The 26785-nt window shown below is 42.0% G+C and overlaps 1 protein-coding gene across 2 annotated transcripts in view; it reads left to right on the plus strand.

Moving 5' to 3' along the window:
* The window catches only part of LARS2 (leucyl-tRNA synthetase 2, mitochondrial), a 320228-nt gene that overhangs the window by 139968 nt on the left and 153475 nt on the right, over window positions 1–26785 (plus strand). For both annotated transcript variants that reach the window (XM_068236332.1, XM_068236333.1), the window contains exons 7-8: window positions 4574–4717; window positions 23423–23530. In XM_068236332.1, coding sequence (XP_068092433.1) covers window positions 4574–4717; window positions 23423–23530 — 252 coding nt within the window. The remainder of the gene's footprint in view (window positions 1–4573; window positions 4718–23422; window positions 23531–26785) is intronic.

Below are 26785 nucleotides of genomic sequence, written 5' to 3' on the forward strand. Positions count from 1 at the left end.
GTACTGGTTAAGGGCTCTGCCTTTGACATGGGAGACCAGGGTTCGAATCCTGGCTAGGTCAAGTACCTATTCAGTAAGGAGTTCAAGGCAAGACTCCCTAACACTGCAGGGTGACCTCTTGAGCGCATCCCAGTGGCTGCAGCTCTTGAGCGCTTTAAGTCCGACAGGAGAAAAGCGCTATACAAATGTTCGGATTATTATTATTATTATTATTATTATTATTATATATATGATTGAGCCACAAGCAAGCATTATAGCGCCTTATGCCTTAGTGTCACGCATGGCTCTAAAGACAAAGACTTGTAAAAATTAAAATTGGAAAAAACGAAAAACATAATTTACTAAGTAAACACGTTACTAAAGATAAGTGAATTGCAAATTTTAACAACTTCATGCAAATTGGTTGCAGTTTGTATGCATATTGATATTGGTCCAATCAGAATCGACTACAACTACATTTGATTTGTCCATTTTAAAACTGCTTACAAATTGCAACCACATTTGTGTTATCTAGGAAAGATGAACATATCAGTTGTCTTCTTTTGATAGTCCTAAAAATAAGCAGATCTAAATGACAAGAAGATATTACCCACAGATATCAATGATATATTACCAGAGACAAGCAGGTAATACCAACAGGCAGATATCTGTAAAAAAAATATGAATATTTTGAATATATATACCAGATAAAACAGGAAAAATGTTGCACACGGAGTGCCATGCTGCAAACAGTGGAAGTGGTCACAAAATGTTGAGGTGTGGAAAAGTAATGTGCATAGCTTAAAAGTATGTGAACTAAGTAAGTAAGTGTACCTACAAAACAGTGGGCCCCTTGATGCCCTCCAAAACATAATAAATAATCATTCATGATGTAGACAGCAACCACTTTTAGAAATCTTGGATCATATCTTCCAATAATATATTTAGGCGCCGTGTATCCCATGAGTAACATAATTATGCCACAGTTGCCCTAGTAACCTAATTAGATTGCAGGTGACTTCTAATAATATAATTATATAGCATGTGTCCCCCCAATAACATCATTATGCAATGTGTCCCCCATTAACATAATTAGACTACAGGTTTTCCCAATAATATAATTATGCCACAGATGTCCCCAAAATATCTTCACAGTCTGGTGCCCTTTCAGTGTTGCACATCCTCTAGTTCAGTGGTTCCCAACCTTTTCCGGGCCGGGGAACACTTTCTGACCATACTTTTCTCCGGGGAACGGCGGCGGCGGCGGGGGGGGGGGGGGGGGAGGGGGGGGGCTGCGCGGGTGTTTGCGCGACCTAGTGGACAGTGCCGTGCTATATGGGGGGGGGGGGGGGCGGCTGCATAGCTAGCATAGTTGCCCCAGTATAGGGAGTTTAGTTGCCCCAGTATAGTTAGTATAGTTACCCCAGTATAGCTAGTATAGTGCCCCAGTATAGCTAGTATAGTCCCAGTATTGATAGGTAGTGCCCCAGTATAGCCAGTAAAGTGCCCAGTATAGCTAGTATAGTGCCCAGTATAGCTAGCATAGTGCCCAGTATAGCTAGCATAGTGCCCAGTATAGGTAGGTAGTGCCCCAGTATAGTGCCCAGTATAGCTAGTATAGTTGCCCCCAGTATAGCTAGTTTAGTTGCCCCCAGTGTAGGTAGTTTCGTTGCCCCCAGTATAGCTAGTTTCGTTGCCCCCAGTATAGCTAGTTTAGTTGCCCCCAGTATAGCTAGTACAGTTCCCCCCAGTATAGATGCCCAGGAGGGGGGGGAAGCAGCGCTAGAAGGAGGGGCAGTGGAGGCAGCGGTGGGGAGGGGGGAAATATCCCCCCCCCCCCTCCCTCACCTGGGACCCCTCCTTCTGCCTCTCTCCCCCTCCGTTTAGCGGTGGCAAGTGCGGCTCGGCGGCGGGGAGGCATACGGAGAATTACTCACCACTTCTGCGTTCCAAGCGCCGGCAACGTCATGTCGTCACACATCTCCGCCTTCAATACCGCCCACTGTGCTTCCGCTAATCAGGAAGAACAGTGGGCGGCATTGAAGGCGGAGATGTGTGACGACTTGACGCTGCCGGCGCTTGGAACGCGGAAGTGGTGAGTAATTCTCTGTATGCCTCCCCGCCGCCGAGCCGCACTTGCCACCGCTAAACGGAGGGGGAGAGAGGCAGAAGGAGGGGTCCCAGGTGAGGGAGGGGGGGGATATTTCCCCCCTCCCCACCGCTGCCTCCACTGCCCCTCCTTCTAGCGCTACTTCCCCCCTCCTGCACCCTAAAAGTAGGTACAGGTCTGGCGAGAGGCCAGACCTGTACGGCACACCGGGCAACATGCCGCGGCACACTAGTGTGCCGCGGCACACTGGTTGGTGAAACACTGCTCTAGTTTACTACCACTCTTTGGCCTGGGAAACTTGACTGCTGGTGGTAATGTGAGTTATAGCTTTGTGGCTATCGAGAATTGTCACAATATATCATCCGATACACAACAGGAATACATCTCAAAGTTGTATGCCTTTGGAGCTGATTACTTGGATTCATTATGAATATGCTGGACTTGTATGGATACTGCACCTAAGCAACTGAGCAATACTCAATTGCAGTTACCACTGATAGGAAATCAAAAGTATTGATATTCCAGCAGCCGCACAAATACCATAACTTGAATTTATCAGATACAAGATTTTTTCTTGTCATAAGACATCAACTCATATATACTAAGTACTATAGTATATACCAAATAGACTCTAAGGGTGCAATAATGAAATGTATGGGACTGCTTTTATACAGAATTTCTTATAATGCAATAGCAGCTATGACCACTAGTTAGTTAGAAGCATATGTGTATTGTTAGGTGTAATTCAACCAGATATGCATTATCATATTGAATATATTGGTCGGTCTAGTTATCCTCTATTAGCTATTATAATCTATACCTAAGCCTTTCAGACTATTTACAACTCTTATGAGGTTACCTCACTGTGCCTAATCTGACCTAAGATCAATATTGGTATGTATTGATGGCTTATGATACTATTGTGCCTAGTTGCTAATAATTGTATGTGCCTTGGGGAATTCTAATAATGTGCGATTATATTCCCTATCAGTGTCTAAACTTATTGTAGGTATTAGATAGACTGGCGTTATACCTTTATGACCATATTATGTATGTAACTTATTGATCTATATTAATGTTCAATTAAAATTGCAGTTTTTTTGTGTGTAGTCTATACTGGTTTTATGCTTTTCTTTGGTTTCGTAGTATCTTTATTACCAGTGCTTGCACCTGAAATATAGATCATGCTTAAATAACCTAAATCCAGTATAATTGTTACTACCACTCTTCCACTGTACTCTTACCACTGAGGCTGCCTCTTCCCATCACACAGCAGCAACACACTGCATCCTCTATGGACATAGATCAATTTCTTAATTTTTAAGAAGTAATATCGAGTCAGTTTATTTCTAGTGATATAGGCTTAGACAGCTTACTTTAGTAAATCTAATATTTAAATTTAAATTATATACACTCGGTTTATCCTTCTACTATATAGATTTGGTAAGATCAAGATTGTAACATTAGGGGGCGCCTTTTAATTGGCAGACCTTGACCTTGGAGTTCATCTTGTACCACTTTGGAAGATGTCCTTGACTTTGTTTTATTCTCACTATTCTTCTGAAGTTATTTTCCCTGTTCTGGCCGCTTCCAGGTTACTTGGCTACAGTTCTATGGACCTAAACCTTTGTAATATATCCCACTGTTGTCACAGGAACATGTAGCTGCATAGAGATGGTCTTATATCCTTTTCATTTAACATGCTTGTCTGTTTATTCTGATTACCTCAGATAACACACCGTCTTACTTTTTCTGGTCCATGTTCAGTGTGGGACACAAAACGATGGCAAACAGCAGGGTGATTACTTTTCTTCATTTTAATAGACTGAATTACCTGATTGCTTGATTGGAGACGTGGTGCTAATTAGAGAAAACCTCTATTTTGAAAAATCAGTTATCCAATAATTTGATATTTTCTAGGGGCAACACCACAATAAGGATCTCTTTGTAGAATAAGCAACACTCTTTTTTTTTTTTTTGTCATTCCTTGCTTCGCTTGATGATATATCAGTGGCATGCAGATGTACATGGGGCAAGGGAAATAGTGTGAACAATGGGGGCCTCATCAAAGCTTTGCCGAGGGGCCCCATATTTTGTAGTTATGCCCCTAGACAATAGCTTTTAATGTAAACACTTTTCAGGAGGCATAAAGAACTTTCTTACAGTGCTTTATAGCAACTCTGGTAGTTTGGTGGTAATTTGAGAATAGTGCCTGAAACTGAAAACACCAATATTGTTCTGTCTGAGTCTCTTGTAAACTAGGGATGGTCACATTTTTTTAAAGTGGACCAATCAAATTCCAACTTGATGGGATTCGATTAGATATTTTTAAGATGCATGAATTTGCATTCAAAATTTGCACAATCGTGCATCAACTCGGAATTATTTGCAATCATTGACTATCCCCATTCTATTGATCATGATGGTTAAGATCTTTGCATGAGCGTGTTTAAATCTTCACAGTAGATGTGTTTGTTATTGCAGGCCGTGGTGAACTGGGACCCAGTTGATCAGACAGTGCTCGCCAACGAGCAGGTGGATGAAAATGGCTGCTCATGGCGCTCTGGAGCAAAGGTGGAGCAAAGACATCTGAAGCAGTGGTTCCTTAAAACAACAGTATATGGAAAGGTATCAATAAATGTAGGACCAAACTGGTTGTTTTTGTAATGAATATACCTTAACACACAATAATAATATGTGACAGCCCGGAAATATCCCACTTCCTAAAAATAAAAATAAAATGAATGTGAAACATCCCTGTGGCATTAAGATGAACAGCTGTTGCCATTGTCATTTCTGTTGAGGGATTGCTTTCTGGGTCTTATCTTGCTTTCTTGCATCAGGACAGGGACAAGCTTCTTGCAGTACTTATTGTTTTTCATGAATGAGTCTCTTGAAAGCAAAATTCTTCTAACACATCAAGGAGCTTGTCTTATAACTTCCACCAAGTACCTCTTATTGTTATCAACTTCAAAAATTAAATTATTGCTGAGAAATATCTTGGTTTTTTTTTATCCTGAGTAGTGGTTAGTGGTCTGTAATCACTCCAAGCTGCTTGCTCCAGAGATCAAATTAATGTGAACCTGATTAAAGCATAATACACATTCTGCGCAGCTTTAGCATCTGTCTACAGTGCTTGTATTGAAAGACTTGTCAGTAGGGAGTTGTATGACATAGTTCTGTTGACAGCAGCTGCCTGTACAACAGCAGATGAGCTGGGAATGTGGAGAATGTGGAGTGAGAAAGTATTGTTTTTCCACCTGACAGGAAAGAGAAAGAAAAGCCTTTCAGAGTCAGAAGGAGAGGTGGCATTGTGGCCACACCCCCTCTCCCCACTCATGTTATAAGCTATCTAGCCTCTATAGAGGATGTGTATGGCCAGGTTGGCATAGCTACAGCTCATTTTGAAGTACAAGCATACAGAAAGCTGTAGCAGGTTATTCTACTTTCACTCTTGTTAAAGGAACACTTAAAGGACTATCGAGGCTATTTATAAAAACTAAAACTAAAAAAGACTTATCCTAAAGAGAATGCTAGTAGAAGGGATAGGGAAGGGTTGTGAATTAGTTAAAAAATAAATCACACTGCTGTTTACACATTCATGATGGCGTGAAAGTGTCGGGGGACAGCTCGTATCTGCCTGGCTAAGATCAAGAGACTACTGCTGGTTGCTAACAGCATTTCAGCTAGTAGTAAAACTGTCTCCTGATCTAAGACAGGCAGATACGAGCTGTCCTCCATCGGTAAGCCATCACATTCATACTGGCTTGAATGTGTAAACTGCAGTGTGATTTATTTTTTAACCCGTTGCCGACCGATCCACGCCCAGTGGCGTGAACGCGGCGGCAGCCCCAGGACCTCTCCACGCTCATTGGCGTGAACGGCCTTCTATGGGGCTAGCAGGAGAGCAAGCGCAGGCTCCGCCTTCAGTCTCCCATCGCCGCTCGGAAGACTGTTAGACGGTGAAACCGCCATCTAATTACTTTGTACAGCGCTGCGATCCGCAGCAGCGCTGTACTGGGGACAGCTGTGTGACACTTGTGTTGGGGATCACTTGTGTGCTGTATTGTGCGCCCTGCAGCTTGGCCTTAAAGCTGCAGTGCCCCAATTAACAAAAAATGGCCTGGTCACTAGGGGGTTTAACACAGCGTTCCTCAAGTGGTTAACTAATTCTTAACCCTTCACTATCCCTTCTACTAGCATTTTCTTCAGGATACGTTTTTTTTTAGTTTTATTTTCTATAAATTTTGCGGTAGTGTTCCTTTAGGCAAAAAAGTAAGCATTTAAAACCTGACATCACCGACAGGTTTTGGACTAGTCCATCTTCTTATGGGGGATTCTCAGGGATTTTTATGTTTTTATAAGCATTTCTTGAAAGTTAGTTTCTAAGTCTAAGGGCTCTTTTCCACTATGAAATGCGATCACGATCGCGTTTCAATTTCCACCATGCGATTGTGATTGAGCTACTATACTCATTATAGTACAGCTCAATCGCATCCAAAATGCGGCAGGACAACGATTGCGCTTGGACCAAAATCGCATTGCAATCGGATCGCACTAATGGAAATTGCTGCTGCAGTTTCCATTAGTTTAATGTACCTTGTGATTTGCAATCAGAATCAAATCGCAGGGTAGTGGAAAAAGGCCCTAACTGACAAAATAGTGTGCAGGTAAGTAGGGAGGCTAGCTGGTATCTTACTATTTTGGCAGTTAAACTGCCGTTCAGGAAATACTTTTGAAAACAAAGGAAACCTTTCACGCTGAGGCGGTGCAGTACATTTACCGCACCCCACCGCAGCTAATGTTAGTCTATGGGAAAGTTCACGCTCCCCATGTTGCAGTACGCTGTGCCGGAAGTGTCCTGTCTAACGCGCTTCTATACTTACGTTACCGCGCGGCTCCTGTGGCGATCTACATCGGGCTGGAAGTCATGTAAGTCTATGGTAACGCACGTTCATTTAAAAACCTGCCGCAGTTATCTGCGTTGCACGTGTGCGGAAGTGTATCGATTGCCAGACAGGAAGTGAGCATCACTTCCTGTTTGGCATGGATGCCAGATGGGGATTAACGCGTACTAGCGCGGTAATCCCTGAAGGCCAATCTGCAGTGTGAAGCCGGCCTCAGAATTCCCCTTGAGGGGGTGGACTAGTCCAAAACTTGTCAGTTGAGATTTTAACTGCTTACTTTTTCAATGGAATGGACAACTAACGCAAAAATACTAAAATTTAAAATACTTACAAATGAGAATTATGTTTTTTCCAGAGTAAAAGGAACCAAACCATAATCCGGGACACTAACTTTATATGTTCTAATAAATTACGATAGCCGCAATTTCCTGTACTCACCCTCCCTGTCCACGCCACGCCACCTTATAAGGTGAAGGTCCCATCCCATCTTGCAATAACACCACAGTGTGTTTTCTGAAAGCTGGGTTACCTCCTCCACAGCCCAGCCTCTAGCTCTGTAGCCACAACATAATTGCACAAGATTTCCTCTCTCCTCAAATATAAATGTAATACGATTACACTGCGGCCACAAAGCTGGGAGCGGCTACATACCTGGAGGCTGGGCTATGGTTACCTCAAACCAGCCTCCAGAAAAAAACACCATGGCGTTATTGTGTGACGGGGTGGGTGGCTTACATGGCGTAGCGTGGGCCGAGGAGGTGAGTAAAGGAAATTTCAGCTATAGTTATTCGTTATAATATATGAAGTTACTGTCCCTGACACTAACTTAAAATTACACTGGAGATCCACTTTAACAATAAATCCAAGCATCAAATTTGAATTTTATGTTGAAAGCAGAGGTAAGTAGTGAGGGTTAAAAAGCTTACATATTTGTGAATATGAAATGCTGCTTTAAAGCTTTAGTTCATCAACCTTGTATTTTATATCTGTGTATTTTACATTTTTAATACGTGTTATAATAATACCTTCTGTGTTAATACTCACTAAATCAGCATGGCTATATGTTCTGCTTCTTTACACGGTTTTCATTGGTGAACTAATATTGTTGATCTTTTTCATATTCGTATACGAAGTATATTATGTTTTATTACTATTATTGATTTATAAGGCGCAAACATATTCCGTGGCGCTGTACAAAGTAAGAAAAGAACATGGGGTACATAACAATACAGACTAATGGAATACACCAATATACAATATACTTAGTGACTAAATACAGAATGGATACAAAATACAGAATTGATGACAGTGACAAAAGTAACATGATGAATAAAATGTATAATGAATTCCAAGACACAAAAGTGGGGGAGAGCCCTGCCCTTGCGAGCGTACAATCTAAAGGATTGTGTTTGAATTTTTCTATTAATAAAGCTTTTTGTACACTAAGGTGGCTTGTGACCTATATATGCTAATTCTTTATGAAGAATGCATTACAAGCCTGCAGGCCAGCATTGTGTCTGTGTAAAATTTGGCCTTGCACTGTCACCCAAGGAATCAAGTCCTGATCCCTGTAGGCAACAGTCCTTGTACATGTGTACGGGGCTTCAAGCGGAATGAAACCCAGCAATTCTTCTTTGCTCTAATATATTATTTACAGCATATTATACTGTATACTACCACCATTCTTGTTTTACTAGAACAGCAGTCAATTAGTTAAACACAGGAGTTACAAGCTCAGTACAAAGAAAGATGGAGCATCCGAACTGGAGATAATTTTATCTTGTGTTTACTTAATTGTATCAAGTGAGGAATGTGACACATTCTATGACTGTGCAGACTCTCCTGAACACAGACAGACAGACAATCAGAAAGCATTTCTGCCTTCAATACAAGATGAATAAAACCAGTTATGTATAAAATGCAAAGGCAGCTTTCAAAGTAAATAAACTGAACTTGGGGAATTTATAATTTCTAAATTAATAATAATACTTGTGCACAAAAGCAAATATGATAATTGTATGGGTTATAAAAAGTAGAAAAACACATTTTTATAGAATATTTTGTCAGAGTTTAAAACCGCTTTAAGAATATCTGACTGTACGAACACAAAGAATCCAGCGCAGATTTGGGCACAGCCGGCGCCACCATAGACCGTAATAGGTATTACGGCTATAGCAGTGCACAGAGTGTAACTTTGGCTCTGTCAGAAGACGGAGCAGAAGCTACATTTAAAACACTAATTCAGCTGCTAGCAATAGCTGGAAGCCGAATGACATAATTCCCCACTATCCACGTGGACCTAGAGAGGGAGTAGTATTTAACACGGCCGGGTCTTGTGCAGCAGCAGGATCAGCTATATACCGGCTGTATCCTGCGCCCAAGTCTCCCGGTGGCCAATTATCTCGTACGCCTGCCTGAAGCCATGGGGGAGGGAGTTGATACTTACCATAGTAAACTGTTGTAGAGATATTATTAGGCAATGGCTGTGGTAGGGATTAGATTATGAGCGCCTCTGAGGAACAGTTAACATGACTGTGTGCCCTGTAAAATGATGTAGATTAGAAGATGCCAGGATCATAATAACACATAGTAGTATCTAAGAATCATGTTTCCTAAGCTCTGGTCTCTTACAAACAAAATATTTGTTCAGTACCAGAAATATTAGCATTTACTTGGGTGCAAGTGAGTCATAACCATCAGACAATCCTCCGATTATTTACCGTAATCTTTGAACAAACAGCTCAATTTTCACATCATGCAGCCATCTTTCACATGTTGTTTATGCCAGCCTCTGCCACACCAAGTGCCAAAATGCAACACAGGGTCATACCATAATCATGCCTGAGCTAGGTCAGTCGGCATTTATTACTATTTTTTTTTGTGCGTGTTCCTGCAAATAACTAATACCTAGAAGTTTTCTAATGTATAACAGAAATAAATAAGATACTGTAGCTACTTCTAACCATGTATTTTAAATCATGCTTTTTGCATGTTTTAGAGACTTGGGCAGACGTAAGTTGTTGCCATGGTGACTGTTTCCCACATGTGAGTCTGTGTTTTGAGGAGTCTTTGTGATTGTCAGCAATTGTGTTGCCCTGAGGAATACAGTGAGATTTTCCCTATAGAAGCTAGCTTTCATAACACGTTACTGACATTTAACACAGACTTTCCCAGATTGATTTTCTACTGTATGACTTTTTCCATTTTCTGAACTAATAAAATATGAAGTAATACTGCAAAAAGTATCTATCATAAAGAGTTTAACTAAATTAACCATAATATCAATATGGGATATTTTGGTCAGAGTATTTACAATCTGGAATTTTCAGATGCGCTCCTATGTAATACATAGTTATCCATACAAACATTGATATATATTTTTTTTAATGTTATCATCTGCCAAACTGTGCTGATGCTCTACTTGGCTGGGTTCCGTTTAAATGATTTGCTCATAGTTAGAGTGGTATGAAACTCAGCATTTCCTCTTTGCTCTTAAAAACTATTCACAGGCACAGCATAAAAACTACTACCCAAAAAAATGTAGAAGAACAGCATTCAAACAGTCAAAGAGAATCTGTACTGTCCAATTTGTACAATAAAAATAATAATAATAATAATGGCAGTATTTGTATAGCGCCTTTCTCCTGTCGGACTCAAAGCGCTTGTGAGGCAGCCACTAGAGCGCACTCAGTAGGCAATAGCAGTGTTAAGGAGACTTGCCCAAGAAACTCCTTACTGAATAGGTGCTGGCTTACTGAACAGGCAGAGCCGAGATTTGAACCCAGGTCTCCTGTGTCAGAGGCAGAGCCCTTAACCATTACACTATCCAGCCACTGCTTAATAAAAAAGCATACCAATCGAGTCACTGTGATCTCCTGGATCCCTCTTCGCCGTTTCCGCTGCTCCCCACCATGATCTTGGCTTTTAATCGCCAGTTTTAGGCAGTGTTTACAAACAAAAAACATGGCCGCTAACCAGGAAGTGATGTTTGTGTATATATATATATATATATATATATATATATATATATATATATATATATACACTAATATGTGTGTATGTGTGTATATACGTATATATATATATATATATATATGTAACTCATGTTACAGTATACTACACATTTTTATTACATAGTAAATTATCTGCACTCCAGTCTGGCATTTTCACAGTTTCACAGCATGTGACAGGCAGCTCCTCCCCCCTCAGCCTCACAAACTGCATCAGCTGAAACTGAGAGCAGTCTGTGAGGAGTAAACAAAGTACATAGAGACTGCAGGGAGCGTGCATAACTTGTATTCATTACAACAGAGGCAGCCCATTCCTACTTGGGTCGACAAAGTTTGACAAAGAAAAGAAGATTAGATATATTACAAAGACTGTGCAACTAGAAAAGGCTGCAGTAATCCAGACCACATTAGAACAGGTATAGGAACATACAGGATAGAAGAAATAAGGCTGAACATTTTGTTAGAGGGTCTCTTTGAACACAGCACTTGAAAGCTTCAGGGGAAAGCTTCTGGCCGCATCCAAAGAGGTGATAACTTTATCTTTTGTTTACATTCCTTCCTTGAATACATTTAGTAAACATTAGCAAAGTGCAGAAATTGAGCTCTTTCTGCTTCTAGTATATATGCGACTGAGAAGTGATCACTAGATAGATTTTAATATATAAATACAGCAGCTACACAATAAAATGCAATGGCAGCATTCTGAACAGATAAAGTGTACTTTGTGAATTTGTAATTTGTAGACAGACAGCATTACTTGTGCACAAAAGCAAATATGATAACTGTATGGGTTTAGAAAAAGTAGGAAAACACATTTTTATTGACTGTTATGCCAGCGTTGTATCCCACTTTAAGACCACATTTTGTTGTTGTGAATGTTCAGATGTTACTCTTTGGGGTTAGTGATTTGTTCATGCACATGGTGCAACTTCTTCTATTCCTCATTCCCGCAAAGCCCTGCTGATGCCTAAGACAAATGTCTGCATTGAGGCAAATATTAAAACACACATCAGAGCTGCTTGAAGTATTTACTCAGCTGCACTTCTATATAAACCATTTATTGGAATGAATTGTGCTTTCAGTCCTGCAACTCTTGTTTGATTGGCATTTGCTTAGCTGCTCCTTGCGCTTTGTTAAATTTAATGTGGATTACAGAATGTAAGGATGGTGACAATATATTGTGTTTCCTAAACAGAGAAAACGCGCACACTTGTCTCAGGGCTACACAAAAAGATCAAACAGTCTCACAGTTCAGGCAAATTAGGGTACTCCTCCCGATTCCAACCGTAGGGTGTAATATGCCGTCCTTTGTATCTTTTTTCCCAGACAATCACGATCACATGCCAAAGAAAGAAAAGGCAAATATAGTGTAATACTGACACTTAAAGGTTTTCACATGGGCACCGTCACCATACTAAACCAAACTAAACCAAGTAAAAACACAATACAGGGTCACCTCAAGCCAGCTCCAGTGCCTGGACACCCCCCTATGTGCCCGCACTCACCGCACTGGCCTCCTGACTCTCCGGAGGTGGGATTGATAATTGAGGGGGTAAAGATCGTTTCACTGCTTAAAAACATCCATCAATATCAGGCTGTAACTAGTGTGCTGCTCCTAGCCTGAAGTAGGATGTGTACTTCTGCAAGGAATAGTCATCAGTCATAGGCCCTGATAACCTTTAGAAAAAAGCACACAGACACAAGTGTCCTGCTTTCAGCTGGCTGCTTTCTCCTTCTTTTGCAGGCTTGTTTTTTTCATGATTTTATAGCATTTATGTAATGATCCGCTCAGCTGGATGCACTGGCAGACAGCTGTTTGACCATTCCTCTAGTCTGTGGGCTGCAGGTCTCTGCAGGAGAGACCGGTTTTTCCATTACAAATTTCTGGTCTGTTCTGCTGCTGAGGAATTTGCATACACTCGTTATGCAAATCCCCTACCTGCCTCCTTTGATGACTGGCAGTATAAAGAGCTATGTTTTCCAGAGTCCTTTGCTGGTCATAAGGGTTAGTTCCTGTGAAACACTCCAAGTGTCAGCCTTGCTCTTTGTTTGAAGATTAGCTTAGTGTAATTCTTGGGACTGCACTAGGCAGGTTCTCCTAGTGCAGTTAGGATTGCACATCTGTTTTGTTTGTTTGTTGCGATTGTTCTGTCCCTGCGGTGGTCGACAGGAAGTCGTTCTGATCTTTGTTCTTGGAGTATAGCCGGAGCAGCGGTTGCTACCAGCTATCTCCTCTACCTGTCTTGCCTGGATCGCACTCGCCTTGCGCTAGTGCTGTGGATCCGTCTCCCTCTCTTATTTCTGTTTTCATGTGTCTGGCTTGTCTGCTACGAATGCTTGCTGGAGGCTCGGTGAGGTAACCGTTAAGCAAGCGCTCGCGTCCTCTGTTTCATGTTTGTCTGTCGGTGGTTAGTTAGGCGTGCTTGTCTCTGTTGTGCTTATCACGCGGGGACCGCGCATAAACGCGTGCACTGTTGCGAATGAGTGCGGTTTTCGCGTTTAGCTAGCGTTTGTTATTTTCCTTATCTCCTCATTGTATGATTTGCTGTGCCTTTGCTACTCTCGTGTTCTGCCTTGCTGTAGCCTTGTGTCACCCCTGGCAATCGCCTCTCTCGCGATTGCGTTCCTACTTCATACCTGCTGTTGTGTATGCACCGTCGCGGGTTGGCGACTAGTTTGGTGCACACACATACTATCTGTCCCTTTGCTCAATCTCATTCGCAATCGCTTCTCAGGCGATTGCGTTCTCACTCGGTTTCCTTGTTGTGTGTCTGCCGTCGCAGGTGGCGGCTAGATTGGTGAACATACATACATTCCTCATCTGTGCTTATTTGGTCTTGTGTCTCTGTTAGCAATCGCCATCTCTGGCGATTGCCTTCTCACTTTGTCTTCATGGTTGTGTGTTCATCGTCGCAGGGTGGCGACTAGTTTGGTGAACACGCATACCCTCTGTCGCTTTGAACTCTCTCTTTCAGGGCTATCTTGCCCTGCGTTTCTTCCCTTCGTGCAATTTCTGTCTGGTGTGTGTGGCAGGGCAGAGGAGCTGTTCCTCTGCACTCCACAGCTCCCCCTGTCGACAGGAATTTCCCTCTACAGGTGCATTGCACCTTTTGCTGGGTTCTCGCAAATTATACGCTTGTGGAGGATTTCCGCAGTGTCAGCGCTGATCACGGAGAGAATTCCACAATCGTTACAATTCAGTTACATAAGATTGTAAGTTAATAATTACAATATAGTGTTTGGAGGACCCATAGGAAAATATTAATGTAGCATACCCTTGGGACCCGTTTATCAGGTTATTAATGTCTTAATCAAATTGAAATAGGATAAGCAAAGAATAAAAAGAACTTTTGGAATCATTTGTCATGAAATGAAATGAAAATCAATATTCTGAAAACTTGCATCAGAATTTCTTATTATGCTCTAAGTGGTGGATTAGAGAGAACATGTCATTGTGATTTTTTAACCATTATTTTTTTTTTTTAAAAAACTACACACTCTAACAAAAGGCTCACCCAGTACCCACATTAATTAACCATGATAGTATAGGTATGTGAATCAAGGAACAGGCCTGTTTATTGCCATAGGGAAGGGTATAGTCATACCATTCCCTTGCATGAAGCACTATTGGCTTTCAAGGGTGCTGATGGAGCTTGGAGTGCACACTGCCACATGCTCTCATCAGCCTGTACTTGCCTGTCAGACTCCATTCACATTTTTTTTCTAAACTGTCGCCTCTAACACAACCATACGCCTGCAGGGCCAATAGAACAAAGCAATTTGCTTTGCTCCGTGTTTAAGACCCCCTTTTACCCTCTCACCACAGGGCCAATTGCTCTTCTCCCCATCTGTAACTCTGCCCCTGGGCCACATGTGCACAGGCGCTGTCTTAGCTGACACCCAGCGCCGAGCATGAGAGAAGCTTTGGGGTGAGCGAGGGCCAGAGTAGGTGGAAGAGAGAGCAAGTGGCAGTCCAGGCAGAGAGACAGACAGCAGGTGCGGACTGATATATGGCATTGCCGGCTGCCATGGACCTAACTACAGTCACGAGTGAAGCCCGGCAACTGACTGTAAGATTTCCCACCCCTATCCCTTATAAGCCCCACTTCCCACCCGAGAGAATCCCTTGGGGAGCATGACTCTTGGGGTTTACAGAACAGTCTGCACCCATCTTCCTAGCATAGGATAGAGAGAGACTGGGAAGTCTTTTTCAGTGTTGTCAAGTAAATAAATGAACAAAGGTAATACATACACTTACTTACTTTGTCTAAGATAAAGACAGAACCAATCAAGTACATTTATAGGTAAAACCAACTAAAAGGAACTGAAGCCACAGCCTAAAGAATCAGGCTAGTCATAATTTGTTACATTAAACCAGAGATTCTCAAACTGGGTGCCGCAGCACCCTGGTGAGTTCCATTTCCTCCTCAAGCACCTCCCAGGGTTGACTCAGGATTCATTCCCATCCTTTGTGCATTGATATCAGGTAATGCAACCACACATTGATATACAATGCAGTTGCATTACCTGCCAGTTAACCTTTAATCCCGGAAGCCGTGGTTGAAGGTGGACATTGGAGAAATCAGGGTGGAGCAAAGGATCAGTGTGCCTTGTCCTGAATAGGTAAGGAAATGTTTATCCAGCTAATGGGGGTCACTTACAACCTGTGGGCACTGAGGTGATGCTGGATAATTAAAGTTGGGTGTAACTACACACGTCTCAACTTTTTCGAACAACTTGTCGTTCGCCTTGTCGTTTGAACGACTTGAAGTGCAAACATCAAGTCGTTCAGAGGTCATGTACACACTGACTAACAAAGCGGCTGATATGCTAAATTACCTAATTTACATGTAGTTTAACCAACTTGATAATGAACAATGGACTGGATAGAACAATGGCCTAGATTAAATGATTGATCAAACGACTCGTTGTTTGAACATCTAAAAGTCTTTAGAACACATGTACTGACCTAACAGTCGTTTGAATGACAGTTGGCCCAACGGATCGGCAAAGCGAATCGGTTAAACCGGCTGTTATCAGTCGCTGGACAGCGCGTACACACATTCAATTTGTCGTTCAAACAACAAGTCGGATGACAAGTTGTTTGAAAAAGTTGAGCGTATGTACGTACCTCTACTGCAGTTCCCATGTGGGGTAATGGGGGGTGCTGCCTACATCCATAATGGCATTTCGGTAGTTTTTGCCGATGGGTGACTTGAAAAAATTTCAAAGCCATCAAGGGCTCCTTCATCCCCCAAAATGTAAGAACCACTGCATTAAACAAAGTAAGAAAGAAGCAGACACCTTCCGTTGCAGTGGTTTTTGTGTGTCGACAAACAGGTCACATAACATGTCAACACATTGCGTGAATCCCGTGGCTGGCCACTGTTCAAAGCATATGGAGAGGCGTGGTAGTGGAGGTGGGAGCAGGGACACTAGATGGATGCCCGCTTCTTTGGTATGTTGATTCACTTACTTACTTTTTTTTAGCCATATTGAGCTACTTTGCTGAGCACTTACTGTAAAAGTGGTGCATGCAGACTACGAGAGACATGATGAGATCTAAGCTTTTTTACTTGCATTAACCATTTGAGTGCCGCACAGACTGTTTCTGCCTGTTTACACTAATTAGTTACATTAATAGTGTAATTTTGTTTTCTGTGGACAAGTTGCTTATGACCATGACACATGCCTTAGGCAGAATTTGTGCTGATCGATTGTTCGTAATGAAACACAAAGAGGTTATATAGTGTGTGTGTGTGTGTGTGTGTGTGTGTGTGTGTGTGTGTGTGTGTGTGTGTGTGTGTGTGTGTGTGTGTGTGTGTGTGTGTGTGTGTGTGTGTGTGTGTGTGTGTGTGTGTGTGTGTGTGTGTGTGTGTGTGTGTGTGTGTGTGTCTTTCTGTCGCAGGAGAAAACTTTGGAGATGAAGTGAATTGCATATGGCCCTCTGTCTCTATCTATAGCCTCATCTACACAGTACAATTTTCCATGAGATAGACTAACCTATTAGATAGATCTAATAAGAAATTGCATCATGTGTACACGTCCAAATTGTTTCAGATCAATTTTGCAATAGATTTTGCTTTGATAAGTACCCAAAATCTATTGCAAAATCTAACACCATCCAAATAGACCGGTTGGAAATTATCTAATACATCCGTCTAATAGATCCGTTCTGCCGGAAAATGGTACCGTGTAGATGAGGTTTAACTCTCTCATTTGTATTCATTTTCTTCTGAATGTCTTTAAGGGCCCACTTTAGTACGATTTTCGGAGCCCATGTATTTTGCCGATCGCAAGGGTACTATAATTAACACAGTCATTAAGATTCTTTGTACAGAATGGTGCGATTCATCCCAGTTGCAAACTAGTCTCTGCAGTACAGTTATGACTGTATCTAGTGCATCTATGACTGTATCTAGTGCGTCTATGACTGTATCTAGTGCATCTAAAGGGATTGAAAGCTGCTAATTCCCCTATTCCTGTGCACGTTTTAGACATGCAAATATTGGGATTCTTATGGCGGCCATATAATGCAGTCTTCAGAATGATTGAAAGGTCATTGTTGGCATGCATGCCTACAAACAATACGATTGCTTTGGCGATGAAGCTTAATTTTCCAACTGTTTAATTTTTTTAATTTTTTGGAGGGGAAGGGGGGGGGGGGAATGATTGACAAAAACATTTTTAGCATCAGAGAAGGTGAACTATGCGTTTGATTTCACAATCAATTAAGCTGTTTTCTCAAACTGGTCATTTTATCAAGTGCGCTATTGTTTTTGCTCTTTTTTGTGGTTTGTGTTAAACCACTGATTGAAATGCAAGTAGAAACATATCCTTGATAGCAGCCATTTTCCATGGTTTTGTATGTGCCGTTTAAAGAGAACCAGAGATGAAGCAACCTCATGTATTTTACCTTATAAATCAGTGGGAACATGACAGTAAACACCTAATCTGCTCTTTGTTACATTGTTCTCTGTTTAATTTGCCTGTTATCACCTCTAAGATAAGAATCCCGACTAAGCAGTCGGTCTGGCTTTGCTACAGAATAATTATAGCTGAGACTGTGTTCTTTGCTGTCTTCAAGTCCAAGCCTGCCCCCTGCTGGCTTTGCTCAGGAATCATTATAGCTGAGTCATTATAGCAAAGCCAGAATCAATGCTCAGTCCGGGATTCTTATCTCAGCTAGATAACAGACACTTTTAGCAGTGAGGATGGAACAGAGAGCATGGTAAATGTTTTCTCTAATGTTCCCACTGATTTCTATGGTAAAATACACAAGGGTGCTTCGTCTCTGGTTCACTTTAAATATTTGAAAGAAACATTTAGGTCAGGTAATGTCATCCCCCATCATGTGCAGGACCTGCAAGGTGCTGGCATCTGTATTCTGCTGTCTACACACAGGACAGGGTGAATGTGCACGAAATCTGCAGAGACATCATGTCCTGTGTGCTTGGAAATGTCAAATAAGACATGCTGTCAAAGTCCAGTTTCCTCACCATGGGGACTGAAGGGTGAAGTCCTGCAAAACTGTAGCTTGCTCTCTTAGGCAACCATGGTCTGAATGTTAAAATTATAGGCGCACAATAGGCTTCTACTTTGAATGCTGTACATAGCCACAATTGACTTGTGACAGAGCTCATTTGATTTAGTATAAAATTGGTTTGGCATAGAAACAAAGTCAAGAATGACTTCCAATGATTGGCTCATTTCTTGATGAAAAAATATTCATAAGCAACAAAGTCCTATGTTCATTTCATTGTCTGTAATATGCACTACTGTATTGCAGTGCCCTTTTTTACGGCTAATCTGCAAAGGCTACAGGCACAGGTTTAGGAATGGATCAAGTCCTGTTTCATCGAGCAATGTTTATGTCAATACATAATACACATACTTAACACTTTTTAGTAATAGCCACCACAACCATTTTGCAAAGGAAGATGCAATCATTAGCAAGGTAAAAGAGCTTACCCAGCCGTCCTTATAGTTTTGGATAGAGCAGGGAAGATTGGAAGTTGTTTTATTGTCTCTATCCCTACCAGAGACATTTTCATCACAGTTCCCAGTCACATTACTTCTGTAACCTAAATGAGATAAATAAGATAATTCCCTGTTAGGTGCTTCAGGAAAGCTTCTGTGTGAGGAATGTTGTTTCAGTCATTAATTGAAATGATAACCTGCAATGACTTTCTGTTACAAAAGGCATGGCTGTACTGCACAGTAAAAAGCACGCTGTAGAACAGGGGTGGCCAACCTTTTAACTCGTGATCCACAAAATTTGACAGAGGAGCCAAACTAGCATAATTAGCTGAGGTTCCCCACCCCTCGACCAGCAGATAGGAAGCCAAATGTGCCCTCATTCTTAGGACAACCCTCAATTCAGGTAGCAGATGAGCCTCCCCCAGTATAGGTAGACAGGTGTCTCCAATATTCGGTAGCTAGGTGGGCCGCAGTATTAAGAAGCCCCATCCCCAGTAGGTGTTCCAGCCAGGTGTTCCCCAAGTACTAAGTAGCCCCTCCCCAATATAGGTAGCCAGGTGTGCCCGAAGTATTAAGCAGCCCCCTTTGCCTGTATAGGTAGCCAGGTATGTCCCCACTATTAGGAAGCCCACTCACCAGTATAGGTAGCCAGGTGTGTCCCCAGTATTTAGGAAGCTCTCCCCCCAGCATAGGTAGCCAGGTGTGCCTCTCCTTTTCACTCTATGCAAAGTCACGAGTGGAGCATAAATGAGGGTACTCACTGGCTCTCAGCTACCACTGCCGATCTTCCTTCAGACATGTCTAGTGGCCTCTCTATGGCTACAGTGTGTCACTCTTCATGCGACCCACTGGTATGTACTGGCGGTTGGTCACATTACAAGTTGCCACTGTAGTATAGAGATGGGACCCTGGTGGTGTGGCCGAAGGCAGATCAGTGGTGGAAGCTGAGAGACAGTGAGTAACCTCATTTATGCTTGCAACTTTACACAGAGAGGAAGGAAAAGTAGAGGACATATTTCCCGATTCAGCCCATTAATTAATGTAAGCTGTGCCAAAAAAGTGTAAGGACCTTGGCCCTCGAGGACTGGAGTTCGACATTCCTGTTTTGAACAGAAGATAAAAAATGACCTTCCTTACCGCTCCCTAGGTTAGGTTAACATGCATGTTGCCATAGCAATGCGCATGTCTCAAAGTCAGCATCTATTGAGTTGGATTGGTTTGATTTCAAGTTGCATTTTATTTCCAGCAAACTCTAAAGGCTATATTACACAGACAACAAAACGGCACATTTAATGCGTTGTTTAGATACCCAGTTGCTGGGACTAAGCACCTTTCAGTTGTACAATAATGCGATCGAAAGGAGCATTTGCAAGCAGGTGGGTAGTCGACAAGCGATGCACATACTGATGGGGAAAAAAACACTGCATGTTATGTCTAAGGGCAGCTGCTGCCTACTCAGATGTGCATGCAAGAGACCGCTAGCAGTGGTGAATGGTTACAGCAGCCTGCAAGCACCGAGCTGATAAACAGGAGTGGCTGTCAAACAGATGAATTTACTTTTGTCAACTTTTCATGTGAAAGCCCTAAAAATTAGCATCCCCAATGTGGGCTATTCACCTGTTCCTAGAAATTATATTCTTACTAATGGTGATCTTGTGAATACTAATGCAGGCAAGATGACGTTCCACTGCTTTTGGAATTGCCCCAACTGCTGCCACACTACAGAAACAATAACCGCTTTCTCTACCAGAGTTCCTCCATTTCTATCTGCAGGTCGTGGTATTTTATGATCTTCGGCTGCTTATTCTCAGCCATCTTCTTATACTGTCATACCTATTGTTTTGTACCTTCTTTTTATCAATCACTTTGATATGCGGTGTATTACATGGGAGATGTCTATCCATTTGTATTTTTGTATTTGTTTGTCAATTTTCTTGATTTTGAGTTACCATAAATTTTTGCTAGCGAGGAGATGATGGACCTTACTGATGTTCCTATGCATCTTTGATGCTGCTGTATTGTCCTTGTCATTTATTGTCTGGTTGCAGTTTCCTTAGCCAACAAGAAGTAGTTTACGGTTTCTTCTGTTTACTTGCAAAATCAACAGTTACTGTTGTCTGCTGTTCTGTCTATCTTTCACTCGCTGTTGTGTTACAAAGATTACTGTAGTCTATTTATGTTTCTTCAGATTTCTTGGAAGTGATGTTATCAACTTTTCCTTTCAGTTGTTTCACATATTGCTGTAATTTGCTGCTCCACCTTTCTTTTCTACTTTTCAACTGATCTTTCTTGTAGGCTTGTTCCCTGTCTTTAATTTTCACTATGCCTTTCAGTTTGATGGACTTTACTATATCCTCCACAATGTCCTTTATATAACTGGTAACCCTGTCTCTATGTCCACTTGTGTTGTATGGAAGACAAATTCTGTCTACAGCACTGCAAGGGTGTAAGGTCATGTTTAATGGTCAAAAACTTACATGTCTATTTTCCAGCTGTAGTTGTTTAGTTTCCTTGCACGACATCTGATTACTGATAATTAGAGATAGTCAGTGAGATGCTAATACTGTTGAGTTTATGCTAATTGTGCACAGCCTGATATTGGATCAATCATATGCAGCATCTAATTATGGGATTGGTCTATTTCCAAACTACATACGTTTGACAGAAATTGTCATTACATTTTCAATGACACAAAATTAACCATATTTTGAAAATACGCTTATTAACTCCGCCTAAAGGAACCAAGTTTGGGGATAGCAAATCACAGCTTTTCATAGTTGACTTAGTTTACCAGAAGCATTGTTGATTGTTTAGTGATTGGATTTCCCCAACTTCTCCATCGCTGGTTGAGCTAATGTGCATGTTCGGAGGATTTTTCCCTCATCTCAAGAGCTGATGAGAAGAGTAACTCAACGTTTAATGGATTTGATGGTATTACCAACATTGAGTTTGGATTTCAACATTTTTCAACATCAGCGTGATTTCTATGTTTCCAAAAGGCTGCGCTCACAATCCTTTGCAATTTAAGTGCACCCGGATTACCCTGTGAATAACAGAGAAAGCCGCACATAGCGCTCAATACTGCATAAATCAATTAGAAGTGTTCCTCAAACAAAACAGCACTTCACCAGGATGTGCCACCACTTGGAAGGATCAGTATTATTATTGATGTATGTCACTTCCCCATTGGGGTTTCACTCACCAGAGCACTGCTTGAATTTGGCACATCCTAACAATGTTAAAGGGAACCTTAACTGAAAAGGATATGGATTTTTCCTTTTAAAATAATGCCAGTTGCCTGACTCTCCTGCTGATCCTGTGTCTCTAATACTTTTAGCCACAGCCCCTCAACAAGCATGCAGATCAGGTGCTCTGACTGAAGTCAGACTGGATTAGCTGCATGCTTGTTTCAGGTGTGTGATTCAGCCACTACTGCACCTAAAGAGTTTAGCAGGAGAGTCAGGCAACTGGTATTGCTTAAAAGGAAACATCCATATCCCTCTCAGTTAAGGTTCCCTTTAAGTCTCTCCTCCAGAAGGATAACAGCTGGCAATGAAAGCTGAGAAACATCTCCACAAGGTGAGTGACCTACTGATCCTTCCTGGTGGTGGCACATCCGGTTGGAGTGCTGTTTTGTTTGAGAGACACTTTTAATTGATTTATGCAGTATTGAGCACCATGTGCTGCTTCCTATATTATTCATAAGGTTATCCAGGTGCACTTGCATTGTGAAGGAATGTGAGTGTAGTCTTTTTTGAAACAGTGGTGATTAGAAGAGTGAGGTGACACTTTCTAAGCTGAGAGCCCCTGAATACTTTTCATGTGTGTGTGTCAATTCATTGATTGCAGTTTTCTCTACAAATAAGTGAGATCTTCTATACTGATTTTTCTTTTCTTAGCATGCATGATCAGTGTTGTAGCTTAGGGCCTCTGGGCCCCAGTGCAAGTTCTACATTCCCCCCCCCCCCACCCCCATCACTCTGTACATAACAATTGACAACACCTGCCAAAGACAACCACAGTGTCAGATGTGCAAGAAGGGGCTTAGAAACAGTTTGTTAATAATTACTACAATTTAAATCATCTATGAAAGTGATTATTACAAACACAGGACCAATAAAGAGCTAATACTGCAGTTGAGGCAGGGCCCCTCTGGCCCAAGGGCCCCGATGTGGTCGCAACTTCTGCATCCCCTATTGCTACGTCACTGTGCATGATGTTGTTTGCCTGAACAATACCCAAATGCTTGTGTCTTTCTTCATCTATGCAATTGACAATGATTACTATAAACAATCTGTTTCTTCTTCGCTTCATGACTGATTAGACACATTATGTCTAATCTTGGCTTGGTTGGTTTTGGGCACTGCTTAAAATCTCTTTAATTGTGGTGTGAAACTTAAGTAAGACATCATATTTTAAAGTGTTGTTTCTTGCAGGCGATGCTGGATGCTCTAGCTGATCTACCAGAATGGTATGGAGTGAAAGGCATGCAAGCTAACTGGATCGGTGATTGCACTGGCTGCTTTTTTGACTTCATGTTAAAGGTAAGGTGCACCTTTGTCTCCAGCTCTTTTACCTTACTATTTTCTTTCTCTCCTGATGTATCGTCTACATTCACAAATCAAGATAATTTGGGTTTAGTTACTGAAACAGCAGAAGTACAAGTAATGGCAAGTACTGCTTATAAGCTATTGGTCCTTAGCAAGCATGTTTCAGTCTTACGAACTTATTCCAGTGTACAATAAAAATAGTTTTTTGTGGATTACTCCTTTGCAAACGATGACTGCTCTGCGCACTTCTTTATATAACATGAAAGCCTTCAGCTTTCCCACCATGCTGTTACAGGCTATACCACTGCAGCACTTGACATTTCAGCCTTGGTTGCACTGATCAGGGTAGGAAGCTCAAGAGGTCTTGCAAAGCAAAAGTTTAGAATCAGGATGATACAATTTGTTAGTTAACTCAAAAGGTTCAAAGAATAAGCTTTGAATATAAAGGTATAGGCTTTGAATATATATCTTTTTCTGGCTCCCTTCCTGTTGCTGTTTCTTATCTTTAAAACACAAATCTGGACTTAAAAAAGAAATACAAAGATTGTTTTGCTAATGCAGATCATTGAGGTCATTAATTTGCTGTAAAGTTATTTGTAGCCTTGTAAAGCCACGTACAGAAGTACTGTCACCTGCAGAGATCAGGACTTAATCCCTCAGACCACACTTGAGTGCTGTACAGATGCATTGATAGCCTAGAGGCTAGCAATGCATCTGCTGCTATGGAGGGTGGAAGAGGGATGTTATAAACTGTTCTTATCACCTTGCTTCGACACCATCGTCTCACAGACTGTGAGATCACTTGACTCTCCACACAGCAAACAGGAAATAGACTTTCTCAGGCTTCTCCAATGTTTCCGTTATTTATTCAAGTCACAGAAAGACAGATAGATACAGTCATCATATCCTAGCTATGCAAATCTTCATGTTGCGTTACAAGCTCATGATTAGACTCCCTACTGAAGTCACTCAGGCACTTCTTGCTAACCTACGTTCCACTAAACTACCTATGTACAGCAGACATTATATCAGATTACATAAAGGAAGAACATGCTTAGAGAAATAATTGGGTTCCAGTCAGTATTGCGAGCTAGTTCCAGGAAGGAAGAAGCAGAAGTGAGTTCCCCATCGCTCGCTCCAGATTTAATACCGACTAGGAAAGAGTTAAATATGACATCATCTTCGCCACCCCCTATATCAGTCTATTGGTGGACCCACTCGTGGTGTCATCATACCCGCCTACTCGATTAATAATCAATGAGGCACTTGACCCAGATGCAGGCATGTGGATGTTTAGTAAATATGGCCAATGTTTACTGTTCCTGTCCTGTAAGTGGAGGTCAGAGTAAACCGATGGCCTTCTCTTAGGAACATGTTCTCAGTATCTGCGTGTATCTTCTGCTACACGCAGACCCTGAGATGCCTCTGCCTGCATCACCAAACCTCTATCTATTTTAAAGGCATACACTGCGGACAAGCCTTTTACATAAAACTCAGGCCAAGTAACTGAGGCCTACTTAAATTATAACAATCCCCCCTAAAACGGCTTGACCCGCAGATCTCAGCGTCTGAACCTCCCAGTACCTGGTTTCTTTCTTGTATGTTTCACTTTTCGATGTTCGTGCTCACACAACTTCTCTGCTCTAGGCGGTTACCCCTGGAAGAGAGAGAGCAAGACCTCTTGGTCTTCCTGTAACCAGGCTCTCTGGGGAGGCCCTACTTCTAAGTCCCTCAATACCACATGCTCAGCATTTGCGTCACTTGCGTATCACTCACAAACTTGCATGACCACAGAAAAGTGAAACTCGTTTGTTTGTTACAAAACGGAGCAGTGCCAGGTGCCTTCTAAAAGAGCGCCTTTATACAATCAGCCCCATCATAGGTACTACTAAACCTATACCCGTAACCCTGTATATCCCTTAATTTAAACTATTGGTTCAGGAGATTGTTTATGAGGCACCAATCTCTGGACCAGGTTAATTTATTTTACGTAATTTTAACCCGCAACCTCACCTGGATAATGATGCCTAAAGTTGTCATCCCCATCCAGACGACCAGTGGGTGTAGAAAGAACTTTGGAACTGCAGATGCCCCGTCCGAGTGTCCCTGGAACATCACCGGAACCTTTGTCCACCAGGTCAGACTGGAACTCACCTGCTCATTTTTGTGTTCTACCTCGTTAAGATCACCTGTATCATGGTGAAATCTTACCTTTAACTTAGTGTACTGTTTGTTTAACCTTTGTAACAAAATGTGGTCGTCTTGAATCAAACCCTGTTCCCCTTCGTCCCATGTCGTGTTCTCTTTCAGGACGGGAACTACCCGTGAAACTTTGACCTTTAGAGTTCTCTTAACAATTTGAGAAACAACGTCATCCAGCCTGGATGACAGGATCCATATGGGATCTCCACTCACACAATATGTTCCCCTTGGAAAATCCCCCTTATCGGAACAATTATGAGAATATACCTTGAATGTATCATTAGACCTTATGTTAAAAAACCAAACCCTTCCTTCAGCCACCGGAACTATTGGTTTGGCTTCAGGGTGGATCTTTTGAATGGTAGCCTCGCATTCTGCGTTATTGAGCCTGCAGGCTTCTTCACTAAATTTGGCTTGCCCCGGCCAACGCAGATACTTCTGCAAGAATTGCCCGCATGAGGACAACTCTACTTGCTTCACCTCCCCGTCTAGCACCAAAAAAGGTTGACCTCTCAGGTCCTGGTGTAAGACACGGGTTGAGGTGGGAACTAAGGAAGTAGCGGTGCCTAAAGGAATGTTGCACCGTTTCCATTTGTTCACCCAAACATCTCGAAGCTGCCATGCAAAAGATCCTTCTCCAGAAAAATTAATATACCTCCCCTTGTCCAATCTCTCGCTGACAAAATATGTCCCCAGCTGTCCTGATTGGACCTCTTCCCCCCTTACATCCTGAGGCACAATATGTACCTGAGGTCGGGAAGACTGTACTCTCTGCAATCTTTCGATTAAGAGTACCTCTTCACTTACCCAACTATCATGAGGATAAGCTGCTGCATATGGACTGTGTAATATCGTCCCCGGTTGTGACCCGTGTGGTGTGAATGGGGTTCCCTGTGTGGGCTTTCCCTCCCCCGGGACCGCTCTCCCCACCCTCTTTGTCACCTGGAAATGTGGCTTGATCTCGCTTTTTACTTCTTGTTTTGAGAACCACCCACCCTTGGCTTTCCAGCCTTTACGTGTGTATAGTTGTTTCAGAGGCACTCTCTG

This window comes from Hyperolius riggenbachi, chromosome 5, assembly GCF_040937935.1.
Source record: "Hyperolius riggenbachi isolate aHypRig1 chromosome 5, aHypRig1.pri, whole genome shotgun sequence".
In the NCBI taxonomy this organism is placed as follows: Eukaryota; Metazoa; Chordata; class Amphibia; order Anura; family Hyperoliidae; genus Hyperolius; species Hyperolius riggenbachi.